The 19,481-nt window shown below is 57.6% G+C and overlaps 1 protein-coding gene and 1 long non-coding RNA gene across 5 annotated transcripts; both read right to left on the bottom strand.

The window, feature by feature from the left end:
• Positions 1 to 950: 950 nt before the first annotated feature.
• Positions 951 to 4,726, bottom strand: LOC119111718 (CTD small phosphatase-like protein 2). The gene is made up of 5 exons (XM_037235524.1): positions 4,679 to 4,726; positions 4,291 to 4,329; positions 3,531 to 3,760; positions 2,803 to 2,929; positions 951 to 1,016 (listed from the first exon to the last, which is right to left on the bottom strand). The coding sequence occupies exons 1-5, from the start codon at positions 4,724 to 4,726 to the stop codon at positions 951 to 953; spliced, it is 510 nt and encodes a 169-aa protein (XP_037091419.1).
• A 752-nt stretch (positions 4,727 to 5,478) lies between these two features.
• LOC119113120 (uncharacterized) lies at positions 5,479 to 19,371 on the bottom strand. 4 transcript variants are annotated; one of them, XR_005095824.1, is made up of 3 exons: positions 19,248 to 19,371; positions 13,412 to 13,504; positions 5,479 to 5,569 (listed from the first exon to the last, which is right to left on the bottom strand). It is a non-coding gene; the product is annotated as an uncharacterized LOC119113120 (long non-coding RNA). The 4 variants fall into 4 exon arrangements; XR_005095827.1 differs by lacking the exon at positions 19,248 to 19,371 and adding an exon at positions 16,783 to 16,955; XR_005095826.1 differs by lacking the exon at positions 19,248 to 19,371 and adding an exon at positions 16,437 to 16,549.
• Between the last annotated feature and the right edge of the window lie 110 nt (positions 19,372 to 19,481).

The raw sequence follows: 19,481 nt of genomic DNA on the forward strand, positions 1-19,481 counted from the left end.
GGGAGGCGTTTTGAGAATTGTGATGCTGCGGAAGGCAGAGGCGTCCACTGCAGGCGGTTTGAGGCATAGGACGGTCCTTGGGATGACGAAGTCTGACGGCAGCCTGAGCTCAGCCATCCGCTGACAAGCGCTATGTGATACAACTGATCAGTCGAATCCGCACGTTGATGACACAGCCCGACAAGCTGATGACCACTGACCACGGATAATCAACATCACGGTCATATTAGCTGCGGTGTTTGCCCATGGCTCAAACATAGCAATACGCTAGTCCCTTGACCTGAAAGAACCCAAACCAGGACCCATCCAGCACGAAATCCCTGAGAGAAAGAAACGAGCTCAATGATGCAGACAAAAACGTCAACTCACCATCACTGCACAGCGACCACGAAACCACAGAGCATAAAATCGGCCACTTTATTTGCTAAAATATTGTACAAGTGTTCGAGCATGTGCCAACAACGCCGTTTTTAACATGCAATGACAACAAGTGATGTTATGTACAGTGGCCGCGGCGAGCGGGGAGGGGAGCGGGGAGAGAGCAGGCGGAGGCTGGTCGAGCTCGCACGCGCCTCCGGCCGGCACCCCTGACTGTGGGCGCCCGTGGCCGCGGACACTTGTCGCCGTTCCGGCCCGATCGCCTGGCCGCCTTCGCACAACAGCGGGCTCGGCGCGCCAAACAAGTGAACAACGAATCAACAGTTTGTACATGTGACAAAATACAACAGAGCATGCAGGCGGCTCAAACGGTTCAAAATGGCCGACGTCGAAGCGCGTCCGCGGCGGCCGCCAACAAGGCGCAGACTCCTCTCGCCCCGAGCGCAGACGAGGCGCGGTTCGCCGCCGACGTCGGGGCTGACTTGGCGCAGCGCGGCGCACTTGCCGTAGAGTAAAACGAGCATTAAAACTCAGCGATGCGTCGGGTGCGGCGGCGCGGCGTCTGGAGCCGGCTAATCGGGCGGTAGCAGAGAGTGCAGCTGGTACTTGTCGCGGATGTGAGGTCGCACGTCCTCGTTCTGCGACAGACGGCGAGCGCCGGTCAGCGACAGGCAGGGCACGACCGCCAGCCGGCACGGGCACTGGTGTACTCCAACCGCGGGACACCGGTGAGCGGCAAGCAGGGTACGGCACCGCACCGTCACACTATAGCTGACAACACCACACCCATCACACTACAACTGACAACACCACATCCGTCACACTACAGCTGACAACACCACATCCTTAACACCACAGCTGACAATACCGTAAACGTCACACTACAGCTAACAACACCAAACCTGTCACACTACAGCTGACAACACCACATCCGTCACACCACGACCGACCACACCGCACACGTTACATTATAGCTAACACCACCTCGGTCACACTTTAGCTAACAACACCGCACACGTTACATTACAGCTGACAACACCACACCCGTTACACTACGGCTGACAAAGCCACACCCGTCACAATACAACTGACAACACCACACCCGTCACACCACAGCTGACAACACCGCATACGTTACATTACAGCTGACCACAGCGTACACGTCACACTTCAGCTAACAATACCGCACACGTTACATTACAGCTGACAACACCACACCCGTCACACTACAGGTGACAACACCACACCCGTCACACTACAGCTGACACCACCACACGCGTCACACTTCGGCTGACAACACCACACCCGTCACACTACAGCTGACAACACCACACGCGTCGACGCGCACGGCACAGCATTCACTTGTCACCACTTGCTCCCCTCCGTTCTCGGACTGAGTCTCGCCTTTTCACAATGTGTGGTGACGATACCCCGTCACAGCATCAGTGCGCTACGCACACAGCAGCATCTGCCCCAAATACGATGCCGATAAGCTCTGTTGGTCTCGGCCATACTCACCAGAGCATGTAGATATTCTAAGAAGGGTATGAGCTTTGGTAGCTCTCTATCCTCTTTGTCGAAAAACCAACTTTCGATCGGGATCCCGTTTTCGAACTGGAACACAGAAGACGTGGGTGGCTGACGCGCATGTGACGAGGCTCGCAAATCGTGGCGAAGATGATGTGTGCAACACAGACATATTTGCACTTGAAGGCAGGGGGCCTCCATTAAGATCCTTTGAATTACTACCAAGTTATGGAAGAAACTCCTAACCCAAGTGTTACAGCTCTTCTTCCATAGGCTTCCTGTACGATGCAATTGTGCAAAAATCTCCCTTTGACAGTTACACCATAAAAGGAAAGTATAGTCACGTGAATCCCTTATGGTATTTAGGTCATGACGCTACGGTTGGCAAAAAAGAGCAAAACTGACCGTACCTCGGATGTTCACGATTTATCGGCGGCCGAGAGGTTTTACAAACCAATTTTCTGCTCGTTTCCGAACAATTATTTAGACAGTATTTTCCCTACGTCCAAGGACGAAGACCAACTTTGCTATACATACAGCGCAGTTATGGTAAGAACAAATAACCAGCGGTCACATTTGTTATTCCTCAGTCCCGAAAAATTACAGCACCTTGTCATTACCATGCAAGGCCAAGGAAAGGTAACATGATCCCCACTTCTGGCTGTGTCAAACTTAGAAAGCTCACCCATTTATTGAGAGTATCCACGAGGCCATTAAAATCGCTTCGGCAGGACGGCAAGTGACTTCAAGATAGATGACAGGCCTTCCTTTGCTAATCGAGGTCTAAGGACGCACGGAAAATTGACGTCCTTTCGCTCCAGTGCCTGCCTCCCCCTAAGCATCCCTTGAGATGGCGAGCCATGCCTCAAGACAGTACAGAGGGCAGCACCAACGTACCTGGTAGCCAAAGGCCTGCGGCGAGTTGTCGACGATGATGGTCCTGGAGAGGTCGCGGCCCAGAATGCTGAGATCTTTGATGTAGTTACCGTGCACGCAGACACAGTGGTCTCGGAACAGACGGTACCTGGCGAAAGGTCAACGCGCCGTAACACGCTGGCACGGCCCTCCAGTGTTGACACACCGACACGTGGCCGTGACACGCTGACACGGCACTCCAGTGTTGACACACCGACACGTGGCCGTGACACGCTGACACGGCACTCCAGTGTTGACACACCGACACGTGGCCGTGACACGCTGACACGGCACTCCAGTGTTGACACACCGACACGTGGCCGTGACCCGTGCTGGCCGGTGTCGAGGCCGCACGGTATGACGTCAGGCAGGCGACACCGCACTGCCAGCAGACCGCTTAGAATGGTCGACCAGCGGGCGTCACGGACCGGGCGTCCACATCAGACGTGTTAGCCAGGGTACGGTGAACAATTCCGACGCGGTGACTTCAAGACGCCACCGGCGGCGCGCCGCCGGCTCGACGTGGCATTGCAGCGCCACCGCCGGCCTACACCCGGGCAGCTGCCGCACCGCTCCCCGAGGCCGGCTCCACCCCCACCGCCGGCGCCACACCGTAGACTGTCCGTCATCCCCTCGCCTCACCCCGTTCAATGTCCCGGCCGCCCAGGCCAGCACGGACAGACAGAGCGGCGGCCATGCAGTACACTTACTTGATGTACTGCCGATGGGGATCGAGCAGGTCCACCAGCTTGTCGGCATACACCTTCTTGGAGGCGGTGAAGAGGATGACCTCGAAGAGGGCCGACATACGGTCGAGGAACTCCCTGAAGTAGGGCCGTGTCCGCACAAACACCTGGTACGTCACACCTTGGAAGAGGACGGGGAAGCTGAACGACGCGTCCTCCATCTCCTGTAGACTGCAGTGGACCAGCGTCTCGTCCTGCAAAGGCACGGCGGCGACCTGACCAGCGTGGCCGTGGCACGGATGTTGGACTGAGCCGTAGACGGCTCCGGCTGCCCGGTGTGACGATATCTGCACTGCAGGAAACGGCGCTACTGCTGGGCCGGTTCAGAGTCAACGCAAAGCAGAATGTCCTGCGTGGGCGAGTTATATTTCTGACCACATTGATGAACGATGCATCCTACCGCATCTGTACGTAACAAAGCAAAGGATTTTAAAGCGTGGTCTTACATCCCTTCAGAGCGAAACGAATTAAAAACGCATGATATTCAAGCCCCACAAGCCATCTGAAAGAACTTTTGCAACAATGCGACTACAAATCCGGCAGGCTACCCCTCGATGACAACCGACAAGCGTTACAACGCGCATCCGGTTCTACCGTACCACCGCCCCCCCCCCCCCCCCCCCCCACACTGCCCCAATGAGGCTCCACGTCACCAGTTCCCCTGGCTGACGGCCCCTGCTGTCCGACTGGTGCCCCCGCCCCTGCCCAGGCTCAGCACACTCACCAGGTCCAGGACGAGCGTGAACTGGGGGCTGCTGCGCGTCTTCAGCGGCAGCGCCGGGTGGCGCGCGCGCATCTCAGGCGTCAGCGGCGGCAAGTGTTTGATAAAGTAATACGTGTTGAACTGGTCCCACACTTCAGCGGCGGCCTCCTCCTCGGCCTGCTGCCATGCAACGCCACCGTCGACCGCCTGCTCGGCCTCGGCCGCGTAGGGCGCCGACTCGGCCGCCAGCAGTGCCGCCGGACCCGCCAGCTCGGCCGCGCTCTCCGGCACCGCCAGCGCCGAGCCGTCCAGGCCGGCCTCGTCCCGCTCGGCCAGCAGCGAGCCTGGCGGGGCGGAGGCGACGTCACACGCGGCCCTCACGGCGCGGAACGCACACCACCCGCCTCACGGCCGGCTGCACGTGCACGCACGTGACGCGCACAGCTGCAACAGACATTCAGCGAATGCCAGGGATACAACAGAGTGCGCAAATACTTGACAGGCCGGCCGCGCGGCACATCCTCCCCCCCCCGTCATGGCTGCCGCCCAAACGTCCTTTTCTCGCCCCGCAACGTGCTAGGCCATGAGCCCGGCCGTCCCACTCTTCATCTCATCATACTGCACCGAGAGGGCGGTGAGAGCTCACCATACTGCGCCGAGAGCGCGCTGAGCTCGCCGGCCGGGTAGATGGGCGAGAAGAGGGCAGCATTGTGCTGGGCCGGGGCGACCTGCTGTAGCGGGAGGCGCGCCGCCGGCCGCGCCACGCTGGAGCTGATGAGCTGCTCCTCGGCACCGGCATCGGCCGCCGGCGGGCCCGGCTTCAGGCTGGTGAAGCCCTCGGGCGGCGTCGGATCCAGGTTCTCCTGGCGACGACGGCACCTCGGGTCAGCAGCGAACAGCGCGTGCACACCACCGCGGTCGCAAGCGGGGAGCGCACAACGGACGGAGCCGTGCTAAGGGCCGTCACTAACGCCGGACGCAGGTCAGCACCCGCCGTCACCGGTCTGCCCTCCAGCTGGACACCGCGCTGGGAGCGGCGACGGGGCCGGCCAGCTCGGCCGCACACTCACGTTGCAGCTGTCGGCCGAGGCGTGGCGCGCACGGCGGCTCTGCTGGGCCGACCGGCGGCCGATGCGCGCGCGGCCGGCCGGGCGCGGCGGCCGCGGCGGCAGCACGGCCGGCCGGCGCGGCCGACCCGGCCGCCGCACCGCCGGCGACGCGCGCGGCTTGCTGGCGCGCGCCCGGTTACTCTGGCGGGTCCTCATGTATCAGCTGGCGCGCGCCGGGCTCGGCATCGTCCCTGCGGCGGCGGGCACACGCGTCAGGCGTCAGGCCGGGCGGCGCGCGGCGCGCTGGTGACCTGGGCAGCGGACGGCGCCGGCGGCTCCACGGCACGACACACCGGTGTCGGCGGTCCGGGATTCCCGTGCCCCTGTCAGACCCGCCTCAGCTACAGATCGAGGCTCGCGCTTTGCGACGCCAAATGGCGGTTTCGTGTTTGTTTTGTGTTTGCAAAGCCAGACGTGTCGAGTCAATTTGGCCTGATGGATTTCCAGAGCCCAGTGGGGCGCTCGCCCGCAACTCCGTAAGCGTTCCGCTCAGCAAAAGGAGCAATTTACTATCGACATACTCCTCAAAATATACCAGATTTCTGCGTATGTCCGATGTTCGTCACGCAGATCATGACATTCATGACATAACATATGGCAGATCACGCCAATGACAACATGAGGAGCAGCACGGCCGGCGGTGAGGGCACAAACATCACCGCACCTGCTGACTACCCCACTTCCGAGACACATGGGACGCACAAACGGCCACACGTGCGTGCTTTCGAGAATCAAGGCCAAACACATTCTGGCAGCCGGAGCCTCGCACATAATAATACCCAAGGTCGTGGGCGCTTTTGGCTGCGTGCCATGTTCGCCGTTCTCTGAGCCTCTAATTCGGCGTGTGTGTGTGTGGGGGGGGGGGGGGGGGCTGATCGCTGTCACCTGATCGTAAGCACACCCACCCAGCCAGTGCAGACGGCATGTACCCGGGCATTGTCACCTAACCACAACTACAGCAAGGTCAGACCCGACTGACTGACCGCCGAGGCCGCTGACCATGGTCGACCGCTACAGTCGCTGGTGAGTGGAGGACGAAAACTCACAAACCTGAGAGCCAGGGTAGATAATTAAAAATATCGATGGACGGAACCAGCTTTTTTAAGGCCTGACGAAATCAGTTTCTGTTCATTATCATTGATACATAAAAATATCGACTGAATGACCCGACTCGCTGAACCAGCTGGCCAAATCAGTTCCAGTTTCTCTTCATTAAAATTACAACTTAAGAATAACGACCGAACGGCCAGACTCTTGGGCCCAGATGGCGGAGTAAGTTCCCAAGTTTTCATGCGAAGCTATCGACTTTCAAAATACCAAGTCACCATTCCGTTATGCGACAGCACAGAACTCGTTACGGTTCACCGCTCTAAAACGTACAACAAAAGGGGCGAAGAGCTCCTTTAAATAGGGGACAGAGCTTGGGCCGTCGCCGCCAGTACCCCGGCATCCGTGCACGACACTGGTCCAGGGCGCCTGCGCACGCGCCTCCAGCGCTCGCGCTAGGGTCCCGGCCAGTGGCGGACTGACTTCACTGGCGGCCGGCCGAGCGGCGGTCACGGCCCCGGGCGCCGCCCACGTCTGGGGAGAACGACCCGGCGCAGATGGCAGGACTCGGCCGCCGCCGCCGCCGCTGCAGACTACGGACGCCGTGCACCGCCCGGCCCTGCGGTCGAGCCGCCGTACACTCTCGGCTCAACCCAACCCAGCCGAACGCGCGCGCCACGTCCAACGTGGTGGTAGTGGCACGCGGGTTCTGTATAGTTGACACGTTCACTCCAAGCCATGTGCAGAGGAGGAGACGTCGCGCGACTGAGGCTTTTTTCCTTTCACACGAAAATCGGAAGTCGGCGTGGTGAATGACACAGGTCATAAGCACGTCTCGATCAGGAGAGGCCAGGTCGGATTCACTGGAACATCGGGGTTGCCAATACGGAGGACCCAGCCCGGTGGGTTTGGGGAGCCTAGGAGCTTAGCAAGATAATTTAAAGCTAAATCAAAAGTTGAGTTTTCCAACTTTTGAAATTGGTGCGATTTTAGAAAAGCAACTGTGTCATTACAGGTCACCCAGACTATTATCTCATTGACCCGACAAATAGATAGTTACATGTTTAATCGATTTTTTAAACAACCATATGGCAGATTTCGGTTTCTAGTTTCTTTTAAGAGAATGCATTCTATTAATTACCTGTTTAAGGATTATTGTTTTAAAAGATTCAAGAAGACAAACTTTCATAAAAAGTTGACTGATGGTAGCCAAGAGCTGATGAGTTGATGAACTGATCGGCATGAACTGACAATGGCAACCACTGATCAATAGCTGGGTCACTTCTGACAACTTTTGGAGGACGGTTGCAATAAATGACTCGAACATGCAACAAACTTACTATCAAAACAAAGCATTTCAAGCCTGGCAAGCTAGGCTTTCATCAAACTGATGCAGGCGCTGGAGCGCGCGGCGCTCGGTAACGCCGGCGGTCCGGGGAGCGGGAAACAGGCCGCCTGCTGCTCGGCGCGGCAAGTCGGCCGCACCACTGCACTGGTGGTTACTAAACAGGCCGCCTGCTGCTCGGCGCGGCAGGTCGGCCGCACCACTGCACTGGTGGTTACTAAACAGGCCGCCTGCTGCTCGGCGCGGCAGGTCGGCCGCACCACTGCACTGGTGGTTACTAAACAGGCCGCCTGCTGCTCGGCGCGGCAGGTCGGCCGCACCACTGCACTGGTGGTTACTAAACAGGCCGCCTGCTGCTCGGCGCGGCAGGTCGGCCCCACCACTGCACTGGTGGTTACTAAAGGGACACGTAGAGGGGTACCAATATCGTGTCGTCCCATGTTACGTAACTTCGGTATGATGTTCTCTGTCCACTTTGATCAAGTTGTATTCACTTGTTTACTCTGTGATCTTAAGGTGATTTACGAAATAGGTTGATGCTGAATACAGCTGGAAATGTTTCACGTTCATATAAAGTTTATCAAATGGTCGCGGTTGATACCGGTTCACGCCCCGTTTACTTTAATATGGTGATGGGATGAGCGAGCATCAGGTCAGCATTACACCACAACTTAGTGTAACCCAAGCAACTCAACCATGCAAAAAGGCGGAAGAAGCTCGAAAACTAACAAACCCTGATTCCGATACAAACATTTCAAAATGTTAGGACATTCCAACCACAGAAGCACAGCAAGAGCACAACTCCGAAAATCCAGGGTTGTTGACATCTTTCCGAGAAAACGTCTCCAACAAACACCAGGCACCAGCAGGACGACCTGTCTGACAGGCACTTTCCACCTGGCAGACGTGCCAATATTCTCTAACAATATACCGGGACATTGTTAGGATCTCAGCATAGGTATACTGGATTTCTACGATACGGGATTTTTTGAAATTTTGAAGAGGGATCTATCGGGATATTTTCTCACATTTGGCGTTCATTTAGAAATTTTGACTTTTTGAGAAAAAACGGGCGTGCCAATATTTCGCCCACGAGTGGACCCATTGCGACGTAAGGCGGGACTGGCGGTGCGGGGCAGAGTCGAGCCGTCCGCAGGAGCCCGCCGGCCCGGCGCACCTGCCCCGGTTCACGCGACCTTGCCGGGGCGGGCCGGCGCCGGCGCCGATCGAAGCCCGGCCCGCGGCGACGCCGCCGGCCGCTGCGCCAGCTGACTGCGCGGCGCGCTGAATCACGAGTGACGTCACCGGCCAGCTGCCGGGCGGGCGGCGCGGCGCGAGCCAAGGCCACGGCGGCGCGGTGCGGCACGGCGCGGCGCGGCGGCGGGGAACACCAGCCCCGGGGCGGACGCGCCTCCGCCCCGGCGTGCAGCAGCGCCGGAGCGCGCGGCCGCGGTGGGCAGCGGGCCACCAGGTGGGAGGCCGGGCCGGCCAAGCCCCCGTGACAGGGACCGGTCTAAGTCGCGATAACGCGCCGCCGCTCTCGGCCAATCGTGAATATCAGCCAGCCAGACGGGACGGCGGCCACCGGCCACACTGGTCCACAGCGCTTCACGAACCGCGACACCGCAATCGCCGTTGCGCAACGCTTCCCAGCGGACGAGCGCCGGGCGCCGATGCACAAATAATCGCTGCGTCCGGCGCGCGGCATACGCACGCCTCCGCAAACGACACGCTGTCCACGCATCGCGCCTCAGCGACGGGGGTTTGTACAATTGTTTTTCGAGGTCACACGTGCGTCGCAGAGCGGCCTCTGGCGTCCGGAGGTCAGCCGGTGACGCAAGAGCGGGCCCCGCCCTCCCCCTCCAGCCGGAACACGGACCACCCGTTCTCCGTCCCCGACCCGCTCCACCCAGCAGTACCCTCCGCCCGAACCCGCAGACTGGCCGACGACTGGGGCTGAGGGACCCGCTCAACCCAGACGCATCATTGTAACGCGTCATCGGCCGTCCGGGGTCCGCCAGGCCGGAACATGCCGGCCGGTCGCTGCCGGAGCACCTCGGGGTCGCCCGGCCGGCCAGGGGCTCCGGCTCCGGCAGTGACGCCACTGACGCCGATCGATAAGCGGGGAGGACGCGCCTGCCCCGCACCCGCCTGGGGCCCGGGTGGCTTGCAGGGCCTCTCTGACGACCAGAGTGCCGGCACGGTCGCCCCCGAAAGGAGGGGGTGGGGGACCTTACACATCGGAGCGGCTCAACCGCCGGCGTGCCCCGTGACCAGGCTGCGACCCTCCGACGCCACCCGGCGGCGTCCAATCGCCGCCAGCCGCCCGAAGCACAGCGCTCTGCTGACCTTTGAATCTCACTCCACGGTCCAAGGTCGTGCGTGCTCGGCGGCCCAGTCAGCTCGCGCGACCCCCGCCCCATGACCCCCGCCAGCGGCGACAGCCGCCACTCGGCGCGCCTGCCGACTGCGCGGCGCCCTCGCGGCGCACGGCCCGAGCCACGGCCGGCAGGTGCGGAGCCGCGCTCGCTGGAGTGCGCCGCGAGGCCGCCGGCGTCACGCGCCGCCAACGGGCACAGGTGACGCGGGTGGCGCGCACGTGCCGCCGCGGCCGGCCGCCGCGCGCCGGACGCCCCTCTCGGCTACTCACCGCAGAGACAGTCCCTTCGCAATGCTCACCACCACGCACGCCACGCACGCACGCGCAATGTGCGTGGACTATGTGGGGCACGGCACTACGGAGCGCCCGCCACTGCCAGGCGCGCGCTCTCGCGTACGTAAGATACTAATTTTAGGCTTTCCGCTGGTATTGATTCGACGCCGCCGGCCTCCCCCCGCGGCGGGTGCGATGGACTCGCCCGGCGCGGCCGTCGGCCACCGCAGGGCGGCGCTGAGGAGGTCACCAGCCCGGTCGCAGCGGCCGCCGACGCCGCCGTCACCGGCAACCCGAGATCACCCGACGGACGTAACCTAGGTCATGAGCGCGGATTGGGTAGCGAACAATTTCCAACAGCGGCTCAGGCAATTCTGAAAACGGAACTGATCGCCTCCGTCACAAACGACGAGTCTGTGTAAAACGGGGAGGAAAAAGTGGGGCAATGAGGAGCTCTGAAAATCCAACGCCTCAAAGCGCGATGCCTTGAGAGTGTTGTGAAGCTTCTTGACGGCAAAATCGACAGACGTCATAGCACGTTGCGTCTTAAGATGGGCGACAGTGGCACTACCTGATAACGCATTACACGCGCGACTAACCACGTGGGTAGATACAGACTAACCTGCACGCAGCATACAGTATTCATGGATTATTTCGATTTACTGCTGCTGTCTTTACATGGCCATGCAAATTTACGGCACGCGACGCGGGCCCGGAATAAAGGCCAGGAGTGCGTGGTGAGAGTGGGCGGTAACTCGAAAGTGAAAGCGTTTCTAAACTGGGGAGAAATCTGTTCGGCTGCCTACCTCACACTTAATAAATGGCGTCATACTCGGCGAAATCTGCGCTTTATGATGACACCAAAACCATAGGGGCCACGGACTTCTCACTACCCACAGACCAATTCATAATCACGTTGCATGGACTACTTTTTACTTGTGTAAATCCCGTTAACCAATGTTCCACGTCCCACATGCCGTCCATGGCCTGACGTCGTGATGCCAGATATATTTCCCCTCTCTCTGACCAGACATATCTTAACCCCGGGTCCTTCAGCGGGACCAGCTTTCAGTAGGTGGTGGTCCGGGGTTTGCGTAGTCTGGGGCGCGTCCGCGTCGAGGCCATTTTGCGCTCGCTCGAAAACAGCCATCTGCGCATGCAGTATCAGGCTATAAATGTGTTGTCAGCTATCATTAACCAGTTCCGCTGGTGTGCTTACACTTTGGGTCGAGTACAAAGGATGGCGATACCAGTGTTTGCTAAAAATACCAAGCACATTTGCGTTCGTGATTTCCCAGCAGGGGTCACGACCAATGTGCCGAGGGAGGTACGCTGGCGAATAAACGGCGTCGCCTTTTCGCTTCATAAAAGCGGCATGCACGGGAATGTGTTCTACAGACCGTCAGTCCGCTTATCTGACACACTGAGGCACATCCTGGCTTGTCACGTAAAGCGAGTGCGCTAAATAATATGACCCTGCCGAAGCCTACAGAGCGCCATGTACTGACAGCGGCTTCTGTGGTGGAAGCACTCCCAGCAAGCTTGTTCGGGCTTGATCTCCCTGAATCGATACACATGCTGCTCAAACACGCTTTACCACGCTTCGCGGACGTCGATATCTATGACCGGAGATCTCGAGCAGGTCCATCAACTGATAGCGGCCTCCCCTCACACGCAGCAAGCTTCGCCGCAGCGTCTGCCTTCCCATGGCCCAATATCCCGACGTGGCTGGGGATCGACATAAATGTGATCCCAGTGTTAAAGCTGCTTAACCGTTCCAGCTCCTCCCAAATCCACCGTGGCAGGGGAATGGTCACGCGAAGTCGACGTTGGGTTCCATGCTAAAAGTGGACTTAGCGAATCTGTGAAAATAACTACACCTCTTTCTGAGTAACAGGTGACGCAATGATGTGGTGCTGAAATGGTGCACAGTTCTGAAGAGAAACTGACATCTGATGGAAGGGGCAGAGACGTTGAGTGTGATCTCGGCAAATAAATGCGCCTCCAGAATCTTGTCGGAACTTTGAATCTGTAAGTACAGAGCTGTGATCGCACTGCGAAATCCATTCCACTGCATAGCCCCATAACCTCACCCCACAGTAAAACAGACAACATGGAATATGTGGGCTGCTACACAACACTGGCACAACACTCCTGGGCCGCCTGCACCCTGTCTTGAACACCGTGCACAGCGCGCCCCCCCCCCCCCCCTACACACACACACACAAGTGCTGGCGGCATGATTTTAACGTACTTCGCCCCGCCGTGCAAGGTGGCGGATTGGCACACACGAGAACAGACACAGTCCACGTGTAACCCGCCCGACTCCACCACTGGCCGGAGAATGCCGCTAGACTATGCCGACGGGGTGACCCCACGACCCCACGGGCGACAGGATAGCCCCACGACCCCACAAATGACCGGAGAATGCCGCTGGACTGTGCCGACATGGTGACCCCACGACCCCACGACTGGCCGGAGAATGCCGCTGGACTGTGCCGACAGGGTGACCCCACGACCCCACCACTGACTGGAGAATGCCGCTGGACTGTACCGACATGGTGACCCTACGACCCCACGACTGGCCGGAGAATGCCGCTGGATTGTGCCGACAGGGTGACCCCACGCCCCCACCACTGGCCGGAGAATGCCGCTGGACAGTGCCGGCAGGTTGACCCCACGACCCCACCACTGGTCGGAAAATGTCGCTAGACTGTGCCGACAGGGTGAACCCACGACCCTCACCACTGACTGGAGAATGCCGCTAGACTGTGCCGACAGGGCGACAGGGTGACCCCACGACCCCACAACTGGCCGGAGAATGCCGCTGGGCCGTGCCGACAGGGCGACAGGGCGATCCCACGACCCCGCCACCCACCGGAGAATGACGCTGGACAGTGCCGACAGGGTGACCCCACGACCTAAACACTGACCGGGGAACGCCGCTTGACTGTGCCGACAGGGCGACCCCACGACCCCACTACTGACCGGAGAACGCCGCTGGACTGTGCCGACAGGACGACAGGGCGAGTCCACGCAGGGGACGCTCCACCAAAGTCAGCGGCAAGACCGACCTCCCATCTGCAAGGTAACATTTCGAGTTAGTGTCACGCCTGTCGAGTGCGATCATGAGTCCGACCGTGCAACCAGAGGGCGAGGTGCATCTTGTCGGAGATTCCCCACAGAGAGGGTACATCATCCCACACCTGCACCCGCCGAGGCCACCACGGAGCCGGTCAGACTGTGACAACATTAGCGGTAAAAGAGCTATGTGGAAACATTGCGGGCTGGTCAACGGGCTTCTAGCAGCCGCTCTTCGCAGTGCCTCCAGAGCCCCAATCAAAGGTCACGACCCGTCCGTTCACGAGTACGGAGAGCTCCTCTCACACGCTTAGCGGCAGTCACAAGATCACGGCAAGGCTCGTACTCTGACCCGTCTTGAGACAGGACACCTGGAGACGGGGAAGGGCTGCTTGAGGTCTGATTTCTACACGCGGTCTGCTTCGTCAGCCACTCGTCCTGCACCAACGTCCCCCCCCCAAAAACAACTACCAGCGACGAATACAGTCACGCTTTCAACTAACAAAAGTTAATTTCGTCAACTACTTAAATCGGAGAGACAATACAGCATGGAAGTAATCAGATCATTGTCAAAAATCGTTTCAAGAGAGCGGCAGTCAAAAAAGGTGTCAGTGTTTAAAATCGACACAGACGTGAATGCGGCCGGCCAGTCCGTACGGAGTGACAGTGATCCAGACAGCGCAGATAGCATGACCGGCTCTGGTCAGCGGCTGCCCGGACCGAAGCACGGCAGACGCCGGGCTCTGGGGACGGCACGCTTTGTTGGGGGATTGGGATTGACAGCGGGCTCGCTAGCTAACGACAGCCAAACGCTGGAGGAAGCTAGACTCAACGGGCATGGAGCCCACCACCTAGGCTCCTGACACCTGGAGCGGCGATCGTTCGGAGCCCGAGCCTCGGCTGTTGAGGGCGGCCCAGAACAGGTCCCTAAAGTGTTCGCGCTCGCAGCCGGTGCGCAGGGCACGCCGTCCGCCGCCTCCAACCTGGGCCGGGGCTGGATGTGATCAGCCACAATCCGTGGTCCCATATGCCGAGCCACGCCGCCTTTGTCCAGCATCGCTGCCCGGTGCTGCTCGGCAGTGCACCCCGCCGCCCCGCCGCGGCCTCGCACCTGTGGCCCGTGCCTGCGTCCAAGCATCCCGTAAGCAGCGCCGTCCCATCGGGGGTCGGCCGCTACGCTCAGGCCCGGCTCCCGATCCGGCTGGCGCTGCCGCCAGCCAGCTCCGGCGCGGCGCCCGGGGACACACGGAACCGGCTACCAGCACAGCACGGCCCAATCGAGCACCCGATCTGCGCGGACCAGAGCGTCACACAACAGCCGACAATCGGGCGCCACCGCACCGGTTCGCGGACGCCCTGAACGCCGCATTATACCCCAGCATTATGCAGTCGCGTCCAATGCAGTCACGACGCTCGGTCGCCGGAGGTGGCGGCGGCCCCGATATCGCCGCGGCGTGGGCGGACTGGGTCCTGGCTTCAGTTTCCGCCCGGGCTAGTGTCTGCCGCGTCCCGCACCAACTCAGCCAATCGCCGTCAGGAGCACAAGCTTTTCGCCAGGAGGGAGCCCGACCTGGAGCCCTTTTTCCCTCTCGACAGTAACCGCGGCAGGGTCCATGTAGGAAGAAGTGGCTGCAGACATACGCTTTTAGCTTGTCTTGCTTCCTTTCAATACTTTGTTGCGCTGAGGCGAGCAGCGTGCAATAAGGCACTCTTTCCGGATTTCGGGCCCTCCGTTCGCTGTTTCTACATCGTATAACTCCACGGGATCGCGCCCCTGGCGCAACCGCACAAGGACGCATCATGCACCGGGCGGCGGCCCCCCTGGCAACAGCGTCCACGTGCAGGGCGCTGTCGCGGCGGCGGCGCGCTGCCCGGTCGCCGGCGTCGCGTTCAACCCTTGCCGGCTCACCTGGCGCCTGTGACGTCACGCCACCGGGATCGGGTTAAACGGCGCGGCGTTATGGGCAGCTAGTGCGGCGCGCGGCCGAGATGACGAAAAGAAAGGGTTGAGCGACGAGCGGCGCGCGGATGGCAGTCGAGCGGACGGAGGCTGAGACAGCGGCGCCTGGGACCGCGCGACGGCGGAGCAGCGAGAGCCAGAGCACACGGGCGGGGGAGATGAACGGACGGAGGCTGCGGCGGCGGCGCCTGGGACCGCGCGACGGCGGAGCAGCGAAAGCCAGAGCACGCGGGCAGGGGGACGAACGGAGAACGTGTCGGACGGCGGGTAGGGCCACAGAGGCGCGGCGAACAAATCAATAAAACAAACAGATCAACACAACGAACCGGTCGTAAAATGCGGATATTCGTGCTACAAACAAACGCAGCAATACCAGCTAACGACCAGAATTTCTTTACCGATTTTCCGACCTCTAGCGCCATTTGATGTTCGGTGTGTGTGAGTAGGCATAACACGCGACGTACCGTAAGGGCATTTCCAAGACAGACTGTCTATTTTTTACACATAAAAATACCTCATCTCTGGACGCATGGCAAAACACAGGTTGGGATGCTTGTAAGAGAAGAGCAGGATGCGAAACACACAGCCAACAAATAGTAAGAATGGGATAATCACCAGCGAACTTTGCATTGGTGAAGCGGAGGGGCCGGGAAGGACCACATAAGTTCCAGCAAAACAAAAGCTTTCGGCATTTTAATCCCCGCGGTATCAACATTGTGGAGCGCCTCCTGTCCCACGCCCCCCCCCCCAAACGGCATTCAAAGATCCATTCAGAATCAAAGTTTTCAAGAACAAGTTTGTACACTCAAAATTCAATTCATGACATAGGTCGCTCCGCAATGGCCGTAAAACACACAAAAATTTGTCTTGCACCACTTCTGCCCGCACCTGCGTCCAGAGTCGACCGGGCTCCGCTTGCTCCCAGGGACAAAACCCACGCACGGCCACAAACCGTCCGCGCCGTTAGCCCACCTGTCACGGCTGGCGTTCGGGGACGCCGGCGCCGCTGAGGTCGCGGCTCGACCCGACAGGTGCCACGCGCGCGGCCGCTCCCGCCTCCAGACCAGGCCGCGCACCACTCGGCACACGAGGAACCAGCCCAACTGCCGCGCGGACGGCGGCGGTGGCGGCGGCGGCGGGAGGGGGGAGGGGGGGGGGGGAGGGAGGGCGGGACTGGCGGGAAGGTCACGCCGTCCGGCCGCACGGGCTCGGCGGAAGGGTTCGGCCCTGGACTGGCAGGGAAGCAGGCTGGCCGACAGCGCAGTAGGCCGGCGGCCGGGCGCCGGACGCGGCCCAGCCCCGGGTCAGCGCCACTTACTGCTCGTCCTGGCTCGCTGGGCCGGCAGCAGCGAGAGTCACGCGCCGTTCACGATAACGATGCTCCTAGCAGGGAGGGCGGAGACGAATGCCAGGAGAAGCCACTCCCATCTTTGGAAAGTAACAAACCAAGTGGCGCTGAAGAAAGACACTACAAACGAACCGCGTTCACTCTCCGCTTTCAGGGGATCTACCATCACTGACTGATGATACCATGTTGATGCTCACCAGCATTCTCAGGAATGATGCAGGCATTTCACATGTTCTCAATTACTCATCAAAATGGCAAGGCAAAGCAGCAATATATGGATCAGATAACAAAGCAGAAGGTGTGATGGCTATCAGTCGCTTATCAAGTAGAATTACCTCTGGCACATGCTCCTTTTTGTCACTATGTGGTGGTCCAAATCCTGTGGGCTGCAGCTAGTTTGCTAATTATTTCTCTAGCTTATCAAAATAACAAAGGCCAAACACTGTGGAGCTCACTGCAAGCAAACCTCAGTGAGACTTTTTAGCCTTTCAAGCCCATTCAGTCCTAAAGGCACACAATTGTGCAAAAATGGCCCAGAATAAAGTTGAACCAATGGTCTAGGCCAAGCATATGGATGAAGCTGGCTTTGGCTTTGGCCTCAGGAAGCTACAGTTTTCAACCAATGATTTCACCTTTTTCTTTTGTTTCTTTCTCATCCTTCTCCACAGTTGGCTTTGGTTTTTACTTCATAATTTGATATGGTTGGCTTTGATTTAATCTTCAGCTGTTATTTTTCATAGCTAGCTTTGCCTTTAACTCAAAATCATTTCAAAATTATGGCTCCTGGTTTTGGGTTTTGCTGCACATGATCCCACTCTGCTGGTTTTGCCTTTCCCCTCACAATTTTTTTTAGGGCAGGTGCAATTCTGCTTCAGAAGTCTTATCTATGAAGTGAATACCCATACATATCACACATATTTGCAATGCTACAAATACATGTCTGGGATCAAAAAACAGAAACAAAAACAGTCTGCCATCCCCTGGGTCAATTAACACCTGGCAATGACCAGAAAAGTAAATGTTCCAAGCCACTGTTGACCAGCTGAGTTCAATGGTGAAAATCTCTTCCTTTGAACATATTGGATACAACTGGACCATCTTACAGCACTCCTGCATTCCACCATACTTGAGGGAGGAAATGTTCATCTTTTCCAAGAATGTCAAGGTGGTCAAAAGTACACTTAGTGAACATACTATTTTCTTAATTGCTCTTATTCCAGCTGGAGAGGGTAGCCTGGCAAAATCAGAGTTATGCTCATTAAACCCTGATGCTTTTTTTGAAACCACCATTCCAGCTGAGCAGTTTTCATGAAAGGGCCATTGTCTAAACATTGCATTCTTTAGTACACTACACATTCTCCAATATTGCACCCATGTTGCCATGAGAAGTTAAAAGTAAGCATTCTTTCAACCCTTTTTTCACAAGAGTGCAAAATCCATGAGGATTTCTATAGGTTCAATGATAATCTGGACATTACTAAAAAAGAACTAGCAAAATTATCCATGCACAGCACAATATGATAATTTAACATGCAAAAAGGCACTGTCAACAGTGACAATGCCAATTTATCAAGCAAACAAAATACACAGATTCTCAATGGCTATGCTTACAGACAAGATGACCCTTCCTGACACTGTAGACTAGATGACCATTTAAAGACTACTGTCAACTGGCCAAGATAGCTGAACCAAACTGTGGCAGTCTGGTAGCCAGTGGGCCATGCCATCCTTTATACACCACATGCAAGTCTGTTGTCAAAAATTGGCTGCTAAACAGAGATTAGATACTTAACTACCAACGCACCAAATATTCACTGACCGCTCCATACATCTGAACACCTCAGCAGATGTAATAAAAGTCCTCCCAAGTCAAAGAAAGAGGGAAGTCATTTTGCATTACCTCTGTCCAGTCAATATCCATGGGACCAATTTTCAACTGATAATGCTGCAGGGTTCAGCCCTTGGCCCATCCCCCTGCTTCTCACACCTGTATCTAGATGGCATCAACATGCTGAAACTGGTGCTTGTGGTTGCAAGCACACAGATAAGGTTAAATCTATCCTTTTTAACAAACATTTCTTTACATGTGTAGACATAGTGAAGATATTCCAGTCCGCAATCAACATTACAACACATCCAATGCTAGAAAAATTGGCCCTCGATGCGATGAAAATATGGCACATGCTCAGTATAATGTATAATTACTGCAGTCTGATCTAACTATCTGAGCGGCATGGTATGTAGTATCGCGACAGGCTATGCTTAGCGAAGAAAAGGCGCTATCACCGAAGCCACCTCAGTACAGAATTTAATTTGGTAACACCTAGGTTATATCCTTCACAAGCTTCCTGACTTCATCCTCTCAGGCTACAAGTGACCAGGAGCACCCTTACTTAAACCACAAACTCCACAATCGCCTGCCGTCGGCTTCCTACCTTCCATCCAGCGCTCGTTTACAAACAACCGCCGAACGAAGAACGTAAACACGCCACGGACAAACACGCAAAAAGTACGAGAGAACCACTATTTCAGTTTAGGTCACCAGAACCAGTTTGTAGCGTAAAGTATCTAGCGATTACTGCGATTGAGAAGCATGTGATTTAAAAAAATTGAAACATTATTAATTGTAGATTGGCTATAGATTCCATTGAAAGAATTTCGAAAGTCCA

This window comes from Pollicipes pollicipes, unplaced genomic scaffold (assembly GCF_011947565.3).
Source record: "Pollicipes pollicipes isolate AB1234 unplaced genomic scaffold, Ppol_2.1 Scaffold_7261;HRSCAF=8764_pilon_pilon_pilon, whole genome shotgun sequence".
NCBI classification, from domain to species: domain Eukaryota; kingdom Metazoa; phylum Arthropoda; class Thecostraca; order Pollicipedomorpha; family Pollicipedidae; genus Pollicipes; species Pollicipes pollicipes.